Source organism: Tursiops truncatus, chromosome 1 (genome assembly GCF_011762595.2).
Source record: "Tursiops truncatus isolate mTurTru1 chromosome 1, mTurTru1.mat.Y, whole genome shotgun sequence".
Classification (NCBI taxonomy): Eukaryota; Metazoa; Chordata; class Mammalia; order Artiodactyla; family Delphinidae; genus Tursiops; species Tursiops truncatus.
The window spans coordinates 129843216-129863606 of NC_047034.1; the positions used below are offsets into that span (position 1 = coordinate 129843216).

The 20391-nt window shown below is 37.2% G+C and overlaps 1 protein-coding gene across 10 annotated transcripts in view; it reads right to left on the reverse strand.

Moving 5' to 3' along the window:
* Positions 1-20391, reverse strand: part of ALG6 (ALG6 alpha-1,3-glucosyltransferase) — a 72593-nt gene that overhangs the window by 18289 nt on the left and 33913 nt on the right. For 8 of the 10 annotated variants that reach the window (XM_073788879.1, XM_073788880.1, XM_073788902.1 and 5 more), the window contains 7 exons: positions 19716-19901; positions 18990-19125; positions 16042-16127; positions 14549-14633; positions 11286-11356; positions 1939-2007; positions 1608-1806 (listed from right to left, as the gene is read on the reverse strand). In XM_073788879.1, the coding sequence (XP_073644980.1) occupies positions 1608-1806; positions 1939-2007; positions 11286-11356; positions 14549-14633; positions 16042-16127; positions 18990-19125; positions 19716-19901 (832 nt within the window). Of the gene's footprint in view, positions 1-1607; positions 1807-1938; positions 2008-11285; positions 11357-14548; positions 14634-16041; positions 16128-18989; positions 19126-19715; positions 19902-20391 lie in introns of those variants that run through there. The other 2 variants (XM_073788916.1, XM_019919664.3) reach the window with 2 other exon arrangements.

The window sequence follows — 20391 nt, forward strand, 5'->3', positions numbered from 1 at the left end:
TAAAAATGAAAACGTTTGTGCTACAAACAATACCATCAAGAAAGTCAAAGAGCAACCCACAGAATGGGGGACAATATTTGCAATTTAGTAAGAGACCTGTATCAAGAATGTATAGAGAACTCTTACAATTCAAAAAAAAAAAAGACAACTAAAAATGAACAAAGGATGGGAATTCCCTGGCATCCCAGTGGTTAGGACTCCATGCTCTCAATGCCAAGGGCCTGGGTTCAATCCCTGGTTGGGGAGGTAAGGTGCTACCACCCGTGCAGTGTGGCCAAAAAAAAAAAAAAAAAAAAAAATGGGAGACGGACTTGAATAGGCATTTCTCCGAAGAAATTACAAAAAGATACTCAAAAAAAAAAAAAAAAGATACTCAATATCATTAGTCACTAGGGAGTCACTAGGGAAATGCAAAAACCACAATGAGATACCATTTCACACCCACTTTGTATGGCTATAATAATGGAGGGGTATAATAAAAAAAAAGCCAATAACCAGTGCTGTCAAGGATGTGGAGAAATTGGAATCCTCATATATTGCTGGGGGGAATGTAGAATCATGCAGCACTTTGGAAGACAGGCAGTTTCTCAAAATGTTAAACACAGAATTACCACTCCTAGGTATATACTTGAAGGAAATGAAAACATATGTGCACTGGTAAACTTAATACACAAATCTTCAGGGCAGCATTATTTATAACAGCCAAACAGTGGAAGCAAGCATCTACTGAAGAACAGATAAACAAAATGTGGTATATCCATATAATGGAATTGGCAATAAAAGGAATGAAGTATTGATACGTGCTACCACACAGATGAAAATCAAAAATGTGCTAAGTGGAAGAGGCCAGTCATCAAAGACAACATTGTGTATGATTCCATGTTACAGACTGAACTGTGTCCCCACAAAATTCATATGTTGAAGCCCTAAGCCCCAATGTGACTGCATTTAGAGATGAGATTAAATTAAGGTTAAATGAAGTCCTAAGGCTGGGGCCCTAATCTGATAGGACTGATGTCCTTATAAGAAGAGAAAAAGACACCAAAGAATTCTCTCTCTCTACACACACACACACACACACACACACACACACACACACACACAAGGCCATATGAGGAGACGGCAAGGTCACCTACAAATCAGGAAGACAGGCCTCACCAGAAACCAATGCTGATGTCACCCTGATCTTGGACTTCTAGCCTCCAGAATTGTGAGAAAATAAATTTCTGTTGTTTAAGCTATCTGATGTGGTATTTTGCTATATCAGCCCTAAGGGACTAATGCATTCCATTTATAAGAAATGTCCAAATAGGCAAATCTATGGAGACTGAAAGTAATTGGGTGGCTGTCCAAGGCTGAGGTTAGGGGTGAGGGTGGAATGGGAAATGACTGCTAAAGGACACAGGGTTTCTTTTTGGGGTGATGGAAAATAATCTAAAACTAGGTTAGGAGGATGGTTGTAAAACTCTGTGTACATACTTAAAACACGGAGTTGCATGCTTTAAATGGGTGAATTTTATGGGAATTATATCTCAAAAATGCTATAAAAGAAAAAAGATATTATAATAACTTTTTTAAAATAGTATCTTAAAAACTGAACAACTTACCAAATGTTGTATAATTCTGGGAAGAAATGTAAAACATGGAAAATATTTCCTAACAGAAATGGAAAAGGATTTCAACTGCAGTTCTTCTTCAGAAGTCTTTTCAAATATTGAAAAGGAGGTTGCACAAGCTATGAAAAATGCTATCACTGTCACAACTGAGGGCATTAGGAGTTCATCCTTCAATAGAAGAGGCAGCATACTATATGGGAAAACAGAAAAAACGTTAAAAAGAGAATTGTCAATTCAAACCATAATCACTTTGTAAAAAAGTTTTAAATGAGTTTATAAGTACTACACTGAAAATATTATACTGGAAATTGGTTTGACTCACCTAAATGTTGACACAAGTAAAAACCAAGTAGACATAAAAGGAATTTCCCTTAAAACTAAGCAGACTGGTCTAAAATGACAAAGAAAAATATGTTAATCTTAGAGAATATAATTTCAGTGCTTACATGTAAAAATATGAATACATTTTACCTGTCTGATTTTTGAGGTAGTAAGAAAAACACACATACACACACACACACACACACACAAAATACTCCATAGGGACTACTGATTCAGTTTTTTATAACTATCAATGCCAACTAAATGAATCTAGACACAGAGAAGGTGTCAACTCCTCATAATAACTGGAAAACTTCCAGTATCCATTAATGAAACATTTTTTCCCTATCATACAAACGCAGCTCAAAGAAAGGATCAAACAGAACTGAACATTCAGAGAAAAAGAGCTTTTTCACATATTTCATCCTACTTGGTAAACATGAATATCCTACTTGGTACAGTGGTTTTCAAACTTCTTTTTTATGATCTTCCATATGACATAATGCTCAGCTAAGTTAAAAACTAAAAGACAGGATCATCATCTGCCACTGCAGAGAGGACAACAGAGGCAAGGAAGAATTATAAACGGTTGATGATGGTAGAATAAAAGAAAAAAGGACAAAATGAGTAGGAAGAGGCTACATGAAAAGAACAATAGTGTAGGAAGAGGAAGCATAACACCAGTAGATGGAACCACTGGCTTTATCAGAAAGCTGTGTAGGGTCATAGGTCCAAGCTCTGTGACCTCCTTGGTACTACCCCAGGTTGCATTACCTTCTGGATTCAACTGTGGCAATGCTCCAAAAGAAGGGTCTAGTCAGAAGACTTAAGTCCTACCTAGTCCCATCCCTGCCACTTACTTACTGTTTGACTTTGAACAAATGATTAATTTAACCTTTTTCTTATGTGTAAATGGAAATAATAACAATACCTTGGATTGTTAAGTAGTTGAAAGAACTCTTCTGTGAGTATTATCTAGTGTTTATTTTTTAGTAAAACAAGAATAAAATGGTGGTAGTTGTTGAATAATTATTTTTGTTGTTATTATTATTGGTCTCCTTATTTTAAAAGGTTTAAGTATTCTCCTTTCTTAGAAGGATGACTCTTCCTCATGTCAGCTAGAGTACGAGATGGGAGGCCTAGGTTTATAAACTGATTGAAAACTACTGCACTAAAAGAAAATACTAGAGGACTTTCAATTTCATTGCTTTATGCTTTTATAATTGGAATGTATTTTTGTTAATTACAAGCACACAGTAGGTGTTCAATAAACATTATTTTCTGTTTCTAGGTCTTAATTCTTTCCCACTTAATCATTCGGTATTCATTTACTGAACATAAGCATTTATTGAAAATGTAGTATGTAAAAGCACTGCTCTGAAAGGAATGCAGTGATGAATGTAACTCAGCCCTTAACTTCTAGGTACTTAATATTTATAATCAAGCTGCAAAATCGCCTACAACCTCAACCTCTTCTCTGAACCCTTCCTTTCACCACCTTGTTCAAAACAAATCCTGGTTCTCTCCCGCTAAGGAAAATGCTGCCCCTCTGCCCTGTCCATTGTGCCTGTTCTGCTATTGTTTCCACAGCCTTCAAACAATTTAAAGGCCCTGAGAAGGGACATAACCTCTTTGCTCTTCATCAGTACTTCCACACTACTCTCCCTCTCCCCACCTTAACAATTTCCAGCTTTGAATCTCCTGTCATCTGGCTGTATATCCCCTATTATTCCTCATCTTTGTTATCATCCACCAGCCTCAAGGATCACTTCACTCATTACTCAATAATTTCAACTTCTTACACACTGTCACTGTCTACAACCCTACTCATCTCAATTCTTGGCAATTTTAACGTACACATAGATGATCTTCCAACACCCAGACCTCTCATTTGCTGGAACTCTTCTCTTCTAGTGATCTCATCTTCAGTCCTGCACTTAGGGTAATATGCTAGACTGTAAGCCCTCCATAATCACAACTCATCAGTTGCATTCTGACTACTATCTCCTACCTTTTCAGTACTCCAACAATCCCCCCCAAGACCTTCGATCCACTGTTCCTAGCACATTTTCACTTTGCCTATTTTAATGGCCTTTTCCCTTCTTACCCAGGTTAAATTCTAAGATCAATCATAATCACTCCCATGTATTCAATCTCAAATCCCAAGCAAATGAGTTATCCTCACTAGACAAAACCATAAACCTGGAAATACCCAACTCTCCACCTGCACTTACTCTGGCCTTACTGAGCAACTGCTCTGGAGGAAAACATTTACCCGCACTAACTATTCTCACTTTAAATACATGATCATGATATTCAAGTGTCCAGCAATTAGTATATATTTCCCTAGTCTGTTCATACTCTGTGTCTCCTTACAAAGATAATTCCACCTTCTCCTCTCTTCTCATATTCCGAACAGCTCTAACCCACTCTTTCCTAATGACTTTGTCCTCCATTTCAATAAGAAAACTAAAGCAATTAAAAGAGAACTTTCACAGATGTCACCATCACATCTACTCTCTTCCCAGCATCTGTACTGATACAGTGTGTTCCCTCTTTTTATTAAGATGAATGATTCATGCATCTGTCCACAGCCAATCCTTCCATTTGTGCTCTAGATCCTACTCCACCTCTGTCTCTGAAGGACACTGCTCCAGCAACTCTTACCTCTCCTGTATCATCAATGTTCCCTCTTACTGACCATTCCCATGCCATTATCTCTCCTATCTGAAAACAAATAACAAACCTCTTTGACCCCACTTTCTCTACCAGTTATTGCTTAATTTCTCTGCTCTCCTTTTTGGCAAAACTCATCTAAAGAACTGCCTACCTATCTCACACCATATACAAAACAACTCAAAATGGATCAAAAACCTAAATATAAGAGTTAAATCCATAAGTTCTTAGAAGAAATATGAGGGTAAATATTACCTTGGATTTGGCAATAGTTTGTTAGATACAACATCAAAAGCACAAGCAACAAAAGAAAGAATAAATTGGATTTCATCAAATTAAAAATTCTGTGCATCAAAGAACACTATCAAGAAAATCCAAAGAATGGAAGAAAGTATTTGTTAATCATATATCTGATAAAGGTTTAATATTCAGAATATATAAAGAACTTCTAAAACTCAACAAGAAAGAGAAACAACCACTTAAAAATTGGACAAAGGATTTAAGTATTAGGCATTTCTCTGAAGAAGATATACATATTGCCAACAAGGACATAAAAAGATGCTCAACATCATTAGTCTTTAGAGAAACGCAAATGAGAACCAGAATGAGATACTACTTCACACCTACTAGGATGGCAAAAACAATAACAGACAATAACAAGTGCTGACAAGGATGCAGAGAAATTGGAACACTTATAATTACTGGTGACAATATAAAATGGGATAGCTACTGTGGAAATTAGTTTGGTGGTTCCACAGTAAGTTTACAGAATTATTATATGACCCAGAAATTCCACTCCTGGAGACCCAAGAGAACTGAAAACAAGTGTTCAAACAAAAACGTATACATGAATGTTCATAGTGGCACTATTCCCAATAGCCAAAAGGTGAAAACAACTCAAAATGTCCATCAACTGATGCATGGACAAACAAAATGTAGTATATCCATATGATGCAATATTATTCAGGCATAAAAATGAAGTACCAATACATAGTACAACATGGATGAACTCTGAAAATATTATGCTAAGTGAAACAGGTCAGAAACAAAAGGCCACATATTTTATGAGTCCATTTATATGAAATATCCAAATCAGGCAAATCCACAGAGACAAAGTAGATTAGTGGTTACAAGGATTAGGGGAAGGGGAGAACGGGGAATGACTGCTTACTGGGTACGGGGTTTCCTTCTAGGGTGACGAAAATATTCTGTAAGTAGACAGTGGTGGTGGTTATACAACATTGTGAATGTACTAATAGTGTATTTCACCATTTTATATATATATATAATATACTTAAATATATATATATATATATATATATTTTAAAGAATCATCTATACTTATCTTCAATTCTTCTCTTCTCATTATGTCTTAAACCCACCCCAGTCAGGCTCTTCCCTGCATCACTCTACCAACACTAGCCTTTTCTAAGTGACCTAGAAAAGTCACTTTTCATCAGTGACTTCCATTTCACTATGGCAAATAGTCTATTCTTAACCCTCATCTTATTTGACCTATTAACAGCATCTGATACAACTGATCACATCATGTCCTTTTTTCCCCAGTTTTATTGAGATGTAACTGACGTATAACATTGCACAATGTGAACAAAGTGTACAATGTGATGATATAGGTATATATTGCAAAATGATTACCACAATAAGGTTCATTAACACATCCATCAACTTAAAGTTACCTTTTGTGTGTGTGTGTGCCCTTGTGTGTGTCTGTGGTGACAACTTTTAAGATCTACTCTCCTGGCAACTTTCAAGTATACAATACAGTAAGTCCCCTACATACGAACAAGTTCCACAGTGAGAGCGCGTTTGTAGTCCGATTTGTTTGTTAGGTCCAACAAAGTTAGCCTAGGTACCCAACTAACACAATCGGCTATATAGTACCATACTATAATAGGTTTATAATACTTTTCACACAAATAATACATTAAAAAAACACAAAAAATAAGGAAAATATTTTTAATCTTACAGTACAGTACCTTGAAAAGTACAGTAGTACAGTACAACAGCCGGCATCCAGGGGCTGGCATCGAGTGAACAGGCAAGAAGAGTTACTGACTGGAGGAGGGAGAAAAGGTGGGAGATGGTAGAGCTGAAGGATCGTCAGCAACAGGAGACAGAGGGCAAGCTGCAATTTCACTCACACGTGACGCTGAAGGAATGCACATTCGCATCCTTGAAAGTTCGCAACTTGAAGGTTCGTATGTAGGGGACTTGTTAACTTTTGCTAACTACAGCCAGCTACAGTGTATGCTGCACATTAGATCCCCAGAACTTATTCATCTCATAACTGTAAGTTTGTACTCTTTAACCACCTTCACCCATTTCCCCGCCACCCCAACTCAGGCAACCACCAACTTACTCTGTTCCTGTGAGTTTAGTTTCGATGCTTCTATGTCTTAACATTCCTCATTTAAGTGAGCTCATACAGTATTTGTCTTTCTCTCTGTCTGACTTACTTCATTTAGCATAATGCCCTCAAGGTTCATCCATGTTGTTGCAAATGTCCTTCCATTTTTTTTCTTTGGCCGCGCCACAGCATGGCAGTGGGATCTTGCTTCCCCAACCAGGGATTGGAACTGTGCCCCCTGCAGTGGAACCGTGGAGTCTTAACCACTGGAGGAAGGAAGTCCCCAGGATTTCCTTCCTTTTCTATGGCTGAATCATATTCCTTTGTGTGTGTTGGAGGGGGGAGTAATACGCCACTTTCTGTATTCATCTGTTGACAGGCACTTCCATGTTTCCATGTCTCAGCTGTTGCAAGTAATGCTGTGAAGAACTAGGGGGTAAAGATGTCTCTTCAAGACAGTAATTTCATTTACTTCAGAAACATTGCTGGGTCATATGGTAGCTCTATTTTTAATTTTCTGAAAAACCTCCATACTGTTTTCCATAGTGACTGCGCCAATTTACATTCCCACCAGTAGTGCACAGGGTTCTCTTTTCTCCACATCCTCATCAGCACTTGTTATCTCTTGTCTTTTTTTTTTATAAATTTATTGATTGATTGATTGATTTTTGGCTGCGTTGGGTCTTTGTTGCTGTGTGTGGGCTTTCTCTAGTTGCGCGAGTGGGGGCTACTCTTCGTTGCGGTATGCGGGCTTCTCATTGCGGTGGCTTCTCTTGTTGCAGAGCACGGGCTTTAGGCATGCAGGCTTCAGTAGCTGTGGCACTTGGGCTCAGCAGTTGTGGCTCACAGGCTCTAGAGCACAGGCTTAGTAGTTGTGGCGCACGGGCTTAGTTGCTCCGTGGCATGTGGGATCTTCTCAGATCAGCGCTTGAACCCATGTCCTCTGTATTGGCAGGCAGATTCTTAACCACTGCACCACCAGGGAAGTCCCTCTTGTCCTTTTGATAAGAGCCATTCTAACAGGTGTGAGGTGATATCTCACTGTGGTTTTGATTTGCATTTCCCCAATGATTAGTGATGTTGAGCACCTTCTCATGTACCTGTTGGCCATCTGTATGCCTTCTTTAGAAAAATATCTATTCAGGTCCTTTGGATTATTTGTTTTTTCTACTACTGAGTTGTGTAAGTTCATTATATATTTTGGATAATTAACCCTTTATCAGATACATGATTTACAAATATTTTCTGCCATTCCACAGGTTGCCTTTTCTTTTTTTTTTTCCTTTTTTTTTTTTTTTTTTTTTGCGTTATGCGGGCCTCTCACTGTGGTGGCCTCTCCCATTGCGGAGCACAGGCTCCGGACACACAGGCTCAGGGGCCATGGCTCACGGGCCCAGCCACTCCGCAGCATGTGGGATCCTCCCGGACCGGGGCACGAACCCGTGTCCCCTGTATCGGCAGGTGGACTCTCAACCACTGCACCACCAGGGAAGCCCGCCTCTTAATATTGTGTGGCCCAGAACTCAGTCTCTGGTATTCTTCTCTGTCTATACTCACTTCCTTGGTTATCTCATCTAGTCTCATGACTTTAAATGTCATCTCTACTGAGAAATTACTAATTTTATGTCTCTGGCTCAGTCTCTCTCTGGACTCCACTCATATATCCAACCCAGACTTGTATTTAAATACTAACTCAACACCTCCACTTGATGTCCAAAGACACGTCCAACACTGAACTTGGGAACCTCCCACCTTGTTCACATCTAGTGTAATCCTGCTCCACTTGCAGTCTTCCCCATTTCAGTCAATGGCCACTCCATCCTTCCCGTTCCAGGCCAAAATCCATGAACACACCTTTGATTTTTCTCTTTCTCTCACATGCTGTATCCAAATCATTGGGAAACATTCAGGCTCTAGTGACCACTTCTCACCTCTTCCACTATTACGATCTTGGTCCCCATCGCCACCATCTCTCAACCTGGATAATGGTGATTGCCTTCTAAATGGTCTCTGTGTTTTCTACCCTTGCTCTGTACAATCTGTTCTTGACCTGCCACCAGAATGATCATTTTATTTTTTAACAGCTTTATTGAGGTATAACTGATATACAATTAACTATACATATTTAACATGGATAATTTGATAAGCAAAGTGATCCTTTTAAAACATCAAGTCACGGGACTTCCTTGGTGGTGCAGTGGTTCAGAATCCGCCTGCCAATGCAGGGGACACACGTTTCAATCCCTGGTCCAGGAAGATCCCACATGCTGTGGAGCTACTAAGCCCGCACGCCACAACTACTGAGCCCACGTGACACAACTACTGAAGCCCGCGCACCCTGGAGCCCGTGCTCTGCAACAAAGAGAAGCCACCTTAATGAGAAGTCCATGCACCGCAACAAAGAGTAGCCCCTGCTCGCTGCAACTAGAGAGAAATCCTGTGTGCAGCAACAAAGACCCAACGCAGCCAAAAATAAAAAATAAACAAACAAAAAAAAAAATACATCAAGTCAGATCATGCGTCTTCCTCAAAATCCTTCCATGGCTCCCCGTTTCCTTCAGAATAAAAGCCAAAGTTCCCAATATGGCCTACAAGATCCTATATAATTTACATGCCTGTTACCTCTTTAACTTCACCTCCTATTACTTCCTACATTGACCACTGCACTCTGGCCACACTGGCCATTCTGTTGTTCCCTAAACATATCAGTCATACTCCCATCTTAGGGCCTTGGCACTGGCTGTCTAGAATGTTATTCTCCCAGATATCTACTTGGCTAACCCTCACCTCCTCCAGTCCACTCAAGTATCTCCTCAACAAGGCCTACCTTGACATCCTTGTTTAAAACTGCAACCTGCACTTACTCCTGTAACCCCAGCTCCAGTACTCCCAACTTCCCTTATCCTCTTTTATGTATCCTTCATGACTTTTATTACCTGCTAACACATTATTTAATTTCTTATTTTTATTTAATTATTAGTGTCTGATCTTGAGAATGAAAGCTAAGAAAGTAGGGATTTTTGTCTGTTTTGTTCACAGATATATCCCAGGTGCATAGAACAGTATCTGGCAAATAGTAGGCCCTCAATAAATATTTATTGGGTGAAATATTTGTTTAATGATAGCTTAGCTGGAACCAGGTCAAGAGGAACTTTAAAATATTTGATCAAAATTATATTAAAGTCATGCACTGTTATGAATAATCTAGGTACAGTTGTAGAGTATGAACTTCCAGAAATTCAGGGCCCACGAGCTAATCTGAATGGTCAGATTATAGGTCACTCACTGATCGAGCTCCTTTCTCTGGAGTAGGAATCCTGGGGAAGATTATACATGTTTGAAAGCAATACCTCTCCACAGTTCCATCCCCTGGCACTAGGGATTTGCATAGGGTCAGCCTAGCCTCACATAACAGTGGTCAGATCTAACTCAAGTTTAGACTTCAGGGGATGAAATTAAGCTGCCCTCCCAGTCTGCAATGGTACGAGACTATTTTTTTCGGAGGAAAGAAGGCTTCCCCATAGGCCAGCCCCACCTACTATAAAGCTCTGCACTAAGGTTTTAGTTCAAAGCTCCACCTAATAAAAGCAATACACCCTTCCATTTGTCATTAGTCATTTCATACATGCATCTTCCACAGGAACCTAGCAAACACAGGGTGAGGGGTGTGGCAGGCATGGGTGGGACTGATCTTGGGCAGGATTCAAGTATTCCAATGTGTTCTGGGCAAATACTATTTTAATATTGGGATAATATACCCCCAACTGCCACTCAATTTCTATGAAGAACAGGAAAAAATTTTAATGCTCCTAAAAAAAAGGAGTGTGGTTAGGGATTGCCAATAGGGTCTAAACAAAGGTTTTGACAGAAGAACTAAAAAGGAGGCAACATATAAAAGCCTCTAAAGAGGTTGATGGAGAGAACAGGCCATTGAATAGATGTGGAAATGAATGAAATGAAAAAGGCAAAGAAGACACACAGGCTCCAACCTAAGTAGAGCCTCTTTGGAAGACAGTTTTTATTAGCATATAGAAAATATAAATGAAAAAAATAGGAAGAAATAAGATATCAGAAATTATTCCATAAAATTTCATCAGTTTAAAATATATCATAAAGAAGTAAAATTGTAAGAGATCATCATTCTGGAAAACATGTGATTTTATGAAATAATTTTATGAAATTATGTAACATTTGCATAGTTTTGATTTGCACTTAGGTGATTAAATGTAAGTAATAAATCTATTTACATATTATAAACACATCACAATAAACAAATAAAATATACTTGAAACATTTTTACTTACAATGATACCAAAAGAATGGACTTTTCATGTACTTGGAAAGAAAATAGAAAGAATGACAGTGCACAGCTAACCTTAAGGAAAAAGGGGACAAAATCAGATATAACAACTTACAAAATATAATATCAATTTAATTATGAATCTGACTAAAAATCATTTCAAGTAAAATTTTAAAGTTTAATATAGCTTGTAGCTAGAAGGAAAATATATACACAACTCTAATGTGCATAATATTTTATTCAAATTTAATAATCAAAATATTTTGAAAAATAATTATTATAAGGCTATACCTAACCATCTACAACAAGTTCATTGAGTCTCAGTTATTAATAACAAAACTACTATATAATCCAGACACGACAATCATACCTTCATCCTCCCTTGGAAACTCTGACAATTTAAATTAAAAAGCATGAAGGACAAGTAAGTCAAAATCTAAAACTGGCAAAGTAAATCCATTTTAGTGTTTTTAAAATGTGCACTTCAATAAAATATATTCAATGTTCTATAAAGTAATCACTTGCTATTTGGGATTTTAAATTAATAATGACTTAGATCTATTTTCAGGAGTTTATATTCTGCATATTAGACATTTATCTATATACATCCAATCTAGTTAGTTGCTCAAACAAAAAACCTGGATCACTATCTTGTACATGCTATACATCCAATCCATCAGCAAACCCTATCTACACCGTCTCCCAAATACAATATCCACTGACTTCTCTCCACTCCCCTCTGCTGATGGTGGCAGAGGAGTGGTCTAAGCCACGCCCACCTTTCTGCTGGGCCACTGCAATAACCTCCCAACTGGTAACGCTCCTGCCCCCGACAATCCATTCTCCATTTAGCCACCATATCAGATCATGTAATTTCCCTGTTTAAAATCCTCCAATAGCTTCCCATTACACTTAGAATAAAATCCAAACTCCTACATAATCTGGGTCCCGCCTTCCTCTTCCAGTCTTTCTTACTGTCTCCCTCACTCATTTCACACCAGCCACTTCATATTTGTCCCTTTAATGCTTTGAACATGCCAAATGTGTTCCTGCCTGGAGAAAAAACTTGCTTTTGTCAAGTCAGAGCCCAAATCTTCTTGTAATTGGTTCCTTCTGATCAATCAATCATTCAGTTCCAGGATGAAATGTCACTTCCCTAGAGAGGCTTTCCCTTACTCAATCTGAAGTAGTACCCCCCTAACCAAACCCCACCAGCCCTCTTTTCACATAATACTATTTTCTTCATAATCCTCATCACTCCCAGATATTTTCCTGTTAACGGATTTATTTTGTTTATTGTTCTTCTCCTGCCACTAGCATGAATGTCCCCCAATTAAGAGAGCAGGGATATTAGCTGTCATTCATTTATATGCCAATTCCTAGAAGAGGACCTGACACATTAGAGGGCACTTAATAAATACTACTTGAAAAGATATAGATAAAAGTAACTTTGCTGCTATAGATATATTAGTATTCATACTATCAATTACCTTAATTATAGACCTATATTAAGAAATAATTCAATCTAAATTGAAAGGAAAAAAAAACTTTAAAATAATTACAATGGGAAATGTTTTAAAGCTCTCAGAAGTATTCAATAAGAATTTAAAACATTATCAACAAAAATAAGTCATTAATATGTCTTTTCTATTTTTTAAACACAATGTCTGGTATTAAAACACAACAAACTAAATAAAATTAGGAAGTTAAGAGAAAGAAAATGCTTTTTCTGCTTTAGAATCCTAAAAGTAATCATCTCTAACACTGCTAGTTACCGAAACTCTGAAATTCCATTCCATCATCTTTGAAATATACCTTTATTTAGCATGATAAATAACCATTTTACATAAGCTTGCAAATATTTCAAGTTAGGGCTACTGAAGACGTCAAAATATTACTAACCACATCCCTCCTATTCTAAACATTCTACAGAATATTAACTATAGATGACTTACTATGCTCAGAGTTCATTCACAGAATGAAACAACAGACATCATCAATAAAAAGGTAACTTTAAAAAAGAGGAACATGAATCTTTTTGCACTGTGGAACCGATAAGCACTTTTGAAATATTTGACTGACATGCTCTGTTCTGGCTTGTTTTTAGAATGCAATATAAATAAGTGGCAGTCCCAGAATTGAAACCCCAATTTCTAAAATGTTGTCCCTTTAGGGAATTTCCTGGCAGTTCAGTGATTAGGACTCCGTACTTTCACTGCCGAGGGCCTGGGTTCAATCCCTGGTGAGGGGAACTAAGATCTCGCAAGCTGCGTGGCATGGCCAAAAATTTTTTTTAAATAATAAAAAATAAAAGGTTGTCCCTTTATAAGTCCACTAAGACTGACTGTTTTCATAAACTAACTCTTCTTGATATTTTAAAAGGATATCCTTTAAATGTCATTTTATAGACCAAGGTACACAGGAACAAATTCTAAATACCACAGAAATACAACCAGGAGGAATCTGTAAACCCACGCAGAGAAACCCTAAAATATAAAATATATACCCGATCCATGTTCCAACTGATGCAAGTCATGTTCCTAAAACAGAGATCTGTTCCCGCTCCTTCTCCAAAATCTTTTTTGCTCCTCTAGCACACAAATCAGACTCCAAATTTTTCAGCCCAGCATCCAAGCTCTTACATAATTTGATTCTTTCTGACTCTTCTCTCTCACTATATCCTCTCCTAACCTCAACACACACATACCCACGTAAAAGTTACACAAATTTCATTGGTTAATAGCTGTTCCCAGATCATTCCCTATCCCCTCCCACATCTGTACCTTCAAGCTCTTCCTCCTGTCTCGAACTCTCCTGTTACATAACCACCTATTCCAAATCTTGCCCAGCTTTCAAAATTTGGCTCTGATCCCACTTGCTTTAAGAAATAGGCTAAAATCTGCCCTCAAAGCAATATCTCCTTTTCCCACACTATCACAGCACTCCATTGTACCTGACAGAACTTAATACCGTCTGCTTTAGAGCATAATAATTTAAACATGTCTATCACCACTGTTTTCTTCTTTGTATTCCCTCACTGACCACCACAAAGAAATTAAATAGTTGTTGAATTAAACTGAAAGATTCTGATTGCTCAGCCTAGTGCAAAACAGCACCTAAGTATGTCAGACACTCAGTGTTTGCCAAATAAATGAATGTCTTATGTCTCAATCCAATAATCCTGTTCAAAGCAGGAAAATAATTATCTGTATTTTTAAAGGATCAATTGCAGCAAGAATTAAGTATCTAAAGTAATGAGAAACTTACCAGAGTAAATCTGAATCCTCTGGGAGAGGGGTGAAGTGTCAATTTTATACATGCAGGAAGCAGGCTCAAAAATGTAAAACAAAAGCTAAAAAATTAATAAAAATTAGACATTTGTTTTCTTTATAAAGGTATATAGCTAAAACAAAGAAACAATTTTTTAATGTAAGGGTCACATTACTTATCAACTTAAGCTGATTTCAAATTAAAGTTTTTTATGTATTAAATAATAAATTCAAGACCAAATAACATTTTAATAAAATCCATACACTGAAATATGTACACACTTTAATATATACATGATTATATAAAATAGAACAAAATATTATAGAACTAAATATTGCTTATGTTTTTTTAGTATTTAGTATCAATTATGGAAAAGATACAAAGATAGTTAAAAGTCAATTATCAAACAAGAAAACATAACCAGGTATAAAGAGACAATGCTATATTTGTAACACAAACATTCATAAAAGTTACTCACAAGAGAACCTCTCTGGCCCTCAATTTCACAAAAGTTGATTATCTGATTTTCAAGCCCATGACAAATCAGAAAGAACAAGCTAGAAAGAGAGTGGGAAGCTGCTAGAGCTTCTCCTTGTGATGGTTGATGGGCAAGGAGGAAAAAAGAACTCAACGAGCAGAGGAGTCTGGAGCCACTTAGTACCAAGGCAAACAGTCTTTGAAAGCCCTGAAAACAAGTATTATAATGCAAAACAATAACTAATTTTCCCACTTGAGGAGGCTTTGTGGCTTCAGCTCGACTAGTCTGCTTCCTGTTACGGTGGGCTACAAAGGATACTCTCCAACCAAAAGAACTGGAGGAAAGAGAAAGGCAGCACACACACACATACACACACCTCCCAGTTATTCAAACACTAATGTTGGTGCTGCTGTGAAGAGATCTGCAGATGTAATTAAAGTCCCTATTCAATTGATTTTAAGTTAATCAAAAGGGTGTGGCCTTGGGTGGTGCCTGAATCACCTGGAAGCCCTTTAAAAGGCTTAGGCCTTCCCTGAGATCAGACTCCAAACAGCAGTGGGGTCAGTACAGCTCTTCCTTCCCTCTAGATTGCCCCTCCTGAATGTCTGTCTTATGGACTGGCATTCAGTTTGCTTAGCCAGTCCCCCACAATTGTATAAGCCAATTCCTCATAATAAATTCACACACACATACACACACACAGTGATCTCCTACTCATTCTCCTTCTCTGGTCGACCCTGACTGATACAGTGCTGAAAATTATGACTCTTCAATGTTATGTTAAATCATGTTTAATATACTGTTTAAGGAAGACGGAAGTAGGTAACAGTAACTTTCACATAAAATGTTTCAAATAAAAAAGTTCTGTTATACAGAGCAATGAGTTTACATTATGTGGAATATTCACTAATGAAGACTACCTTACTCCCTATGATGCCAGATAAATGAGGTATTGCCACGACACTTTTAGAGTAGCTTATAAAACACTATATACAAACTTGGTGTCTCTTACCTGATCATTAACTGGATGTGATGTGGCAAAATATCCCTGATCTTCAGAAAGACACTGAAGGTGCACCAAATATTGGCTACTTTATCCTTAAAAGAAATTTGTTAGTTTTACATTCTAGTATAATTGAAAGAAATATTAAACTCCATGAAGTACAGCCCATAATTTCTAAATAGGTAAACTTTGGGGTCATGAGAAGCACTTGTTCACAATTTCATAACTAAGTTGATTAAACTCTCTAAGGAACACATACACACACATTTTTCGCAATAGGAGGTGATCTAGCCAACCATAATTTAGATGCGCCCAAGAAATACTTAATATTTTTCGAAGAGCAGCACATTATTCCTAAATACTGAAGTTATTCATCTTTGGAAATTAGTTTCTAAGAAATCTTTACTTCATTTAATGTAGAACACATATTGTTTGACCCATTTTACCACACACCTGAAATCAGAGTAATCTATTAGCTAATCTCCAAAATATACAAACAGCTCATGGAGCTCAATATCAAAAAAACAAACAACCCAATTAAAAAATGGGCAGAAGACCTAAACAGACATTTCACCAAAGAAGACATACAGATGGCCAAGAGGCACATGAAAAGATGCTCAACATCACTAATTATTACAGAAATGCAAATCAAAACTACAATGAGGTTATCACCTCACACCAGTCAGAATGGCCATCATCAAGAAACCTAAAAACAGTAAATGCTAGAGAGGGTGTGGAGAAAAGGGAAACCTCTTGCACTGTTGGTGGGAATGTAAATTGATACAGCCACTGCGGAGAACAGTATGGAGGTTCCTTAAAAAACTAAAAGTAGAACTACCATATGACCCAGCAATCCCACTACTGGGCATATACCCAGAGAAGACCATAATTCAAAAGAACACATGTGCCGCGGAGCGGCTGGGCCCGTGAGCCATGGCCGCTGAGCCTGCGTGTCTGGAGCCTGTGCTTTGCAACGGGAGAGGCGCCAGCAGTGAGAGGCCCACGTACCGCAAAAAAAGAACACATGTACCCCAATGTTCATTGCAGCACTATTTACAGTAGCCAGGACATGGAAACAACCTAAATATCCAATGACAGATGAATGGATAAAGAAGATACATATATACAATGGAGTATTACTCAGCTATAAAAAGGAATGAAGTTGCATCATTTGTAAAGATGTGGATGGACCTAGAGTCTGTCATACAGAGTGAAGTAAGCCAGAAAGAAAAACAAATACTGTATATTAACACATATATGTGGAATCTAGAAAAATGGTACAGATGAAACTATTTGCAGGGCAGGAATAGAGACACAGACATAGAGAATGGACATGTGGACACAGAGGGGAAGGGGAGGGACAAATTGGGAGATTAGGATTGACATATATACACTACCATGGGTAAAACAGATAGCTAGTGGGAATATGCTATAAAGCACAGGAAGCTCAGCTCAGTGCTCTGTGACGACCCAGATAGGTGGGATTGTGGGGAGAGTGGGAAAGAGGTACAAGAGGGAGGGGATACAGGTATACATATAGCTGACTCACTTCATTGTGCAACAGAAACTAACACAACATTGTAAAGCAATTATACTCCAATTAAAAACAAATAAATAAAAAGAAAGTAACTATCACCGGCAACTGTACCATCCTACTTCCCTCTGTCGGGCCAATGAAATTGCTCTTCAGATTTTGAGGGCAACAAGTGAGTGAAGGTAACCAACAGCACCATCAAAAGTGTATGACACTCATTTTTATACTTATCATGATAAATACCATTTCTGAAATACTAGGTTAGCCAAAAAGTTCGTTTGGCTTTTCTGTAAAATATTATGGAAAACCCTGAACAAACTTTTTGGCCAACCCAAAAGAAGGCAAGGCAAATAACCAGGCAGCTTACATGGAGAACTAAACTCTTCTTTATATAGGTATTAAGGTGAGAGGATATATAAAGAAGTTAGGAGCACAATTCTCAAAGTTCAAATTACAGCTCTGCCATGCAAAAGCTATATGAATCTCTGACCTCAGTTTTCTGATCTGTAAAGTGGGTATAACAGCTACTTCAGCACTATGGTTAAGGATCAAATAAAATTACATGTGAAGTGCCTGGTACCTAGTAAGAAAGTGGTGGTGATAGCAATAGTGGTTATTTATGATTATCAGTACTATCACTATCATCATCCCCATTGACATACACGGCACACATTTCTGTTCCTTCACAACACCAAATTCTTTCTTAGCCTCTTTCAAAATGCTGGTTCCATCCTCCCACAGATCCACTGAAAGATACTCTATAGCATTTCATATACTCAAAAACTAGAAAGATATATATGCTTTTCCAATTCTTTTTAAAAGAAATATTTATTCAAAAGCAAATTATCTATAAATATGTTGTCTCTGTCTAACTTTATTAAAAGACCTTTTTGTTTCAGAAAAATGGTTTAATTTAATTACTAACTCTAAATCAAATTATCCATGCAATAAAAATTTAACAAGAGTGATTAAGCTGGCATTAAATGAAATGAAATGAATGATTCTCATTAAAAATTACTATGGATGAAAGCTATATACCTCATAAGGAATTATGAGATCTTTCTGAAGCAAACATGATTATTAGTTTAATAAATAATTTCCTAGGACTAAAAAAAGAATATAAACCAAAAAAACCCCACAAAGCTGTTACCTTTGTAGCTGCAACTTCTCATGCTGTCTTTCATTATGAACCCTATTCATTAGAAAAATGTATAACTGAATTATGGATCTCAGGATGACATAAATATTACCTATTTGTACAATGTACTGGAAAATGCCAGATGAGCTACAGCTTATGTACCAGATTAAATAACTGGCAAGGAATGACTGCAGGAGAGCAGCTGAAGTGCTTCTACATGAAATCCCCAAAGGTCACAGGGAAGGTACTGTAACAGAAAGGAGCGAGAGAAGTTTTTAAACATGCCTCAAATAATCCACGATCAACTGGGAAGAGTCTTCTTAGAACTTGCAGGGTTTGTTCCCTTTCTGTAAAGAATGGCAGCCAGCAGAGAATGAAGGAAGCCACAACAGTACAAGCCAGTTTAATCAACAACACAAACCTAGAACAAAAACAAAGGGAACTGGTAAGATAGGGAGAGGTTAGTAATTCTGAGAAATCAATCTGCATCTCATTACTATAAATATAATAAATGCAAATGTATAGTAATGCATAGTAAAAATGTATAGTAAAAATCTATGCCACCGATACGGGTTTAAGATGAGAGTCTACTTAAATCAGAGTTAAGAAATTCACAGCTATTAAGATGTGCAATTCCCCAACAAGAAGACTATCACCATCCTTCTTAACATTTAACTTAGATGCCATTCCTATGCAGCTATGAAGAAAAATGTCAAATTGGGATGTATTTCTAATAAGTATATAATGTAATATGCTCTAAAGGGATGAAATCCTACAGCAATGTTCTAACAAGCCAATTCACATTACCTCCAGTAAATATACATCGGTCAAAATATTTCTCTAGTTAGGAAGATTTAAAATACAATAATATAGAACATGACTTGATCTCTCTTTCCATTTACTCCATAGCCACCAACACATTAATGAGAAATCACCAGAAGGCAAAGGTAAGTATGCCAAATAAATTATCTGAAGTAATTTTTTGAATTCTGTTGTTTAAAAGACACTCACCCTTTTCCTTTGAGGCCTTTCTTAAAACACTTGCCAAGTAAAAAACAAAAAAATGGCAAGGAGTGGTAAAGTTCCATCTGCTTATAATTTATAGCTAAGCAAAACGCCAGGGACCCCAGCAGGTCCCAGTCGTAAGATACTCCAAGAACACCCCACAAGGCAAAGCCAAGACTCACAGAATTATATATGTTCCTGTGTCAAGGAATTATCTCAATAATTAAAAGAGATAGATTTTGCATTTTATAGAACATTTTTCTTATGTGATTTTGTAATGATACATTATAATGAAAACGATTTCTAAATAAAAGCTGAAAAGTATTGAATTGATAAACAAATTTGAAATTATATGTAGTGCCTTCAAATACATTAAATCTACTACTAAACAGAGCAACTGATTTGTTTAGGTTTAAAAGAGCTCTAAATAGTTAACACATAGCTTTGTTTTCTGCTAGGCTATTTCACAATATTACTATAACACATACCGAAATCAATGCTCCAAAAGTTAAAAAAAAAAAAACACCAAACTTACTGATATCACTATTTTTCCTCTATAATATGCATCAATAATATAAATTAATATATGTGCTTGATTAGAAACTAATAACACTTATATGAAAACAATATCACAACTAGATTTTCAGTTGAAACCGGTGAGCTGAGTACTCATGTTTACCTC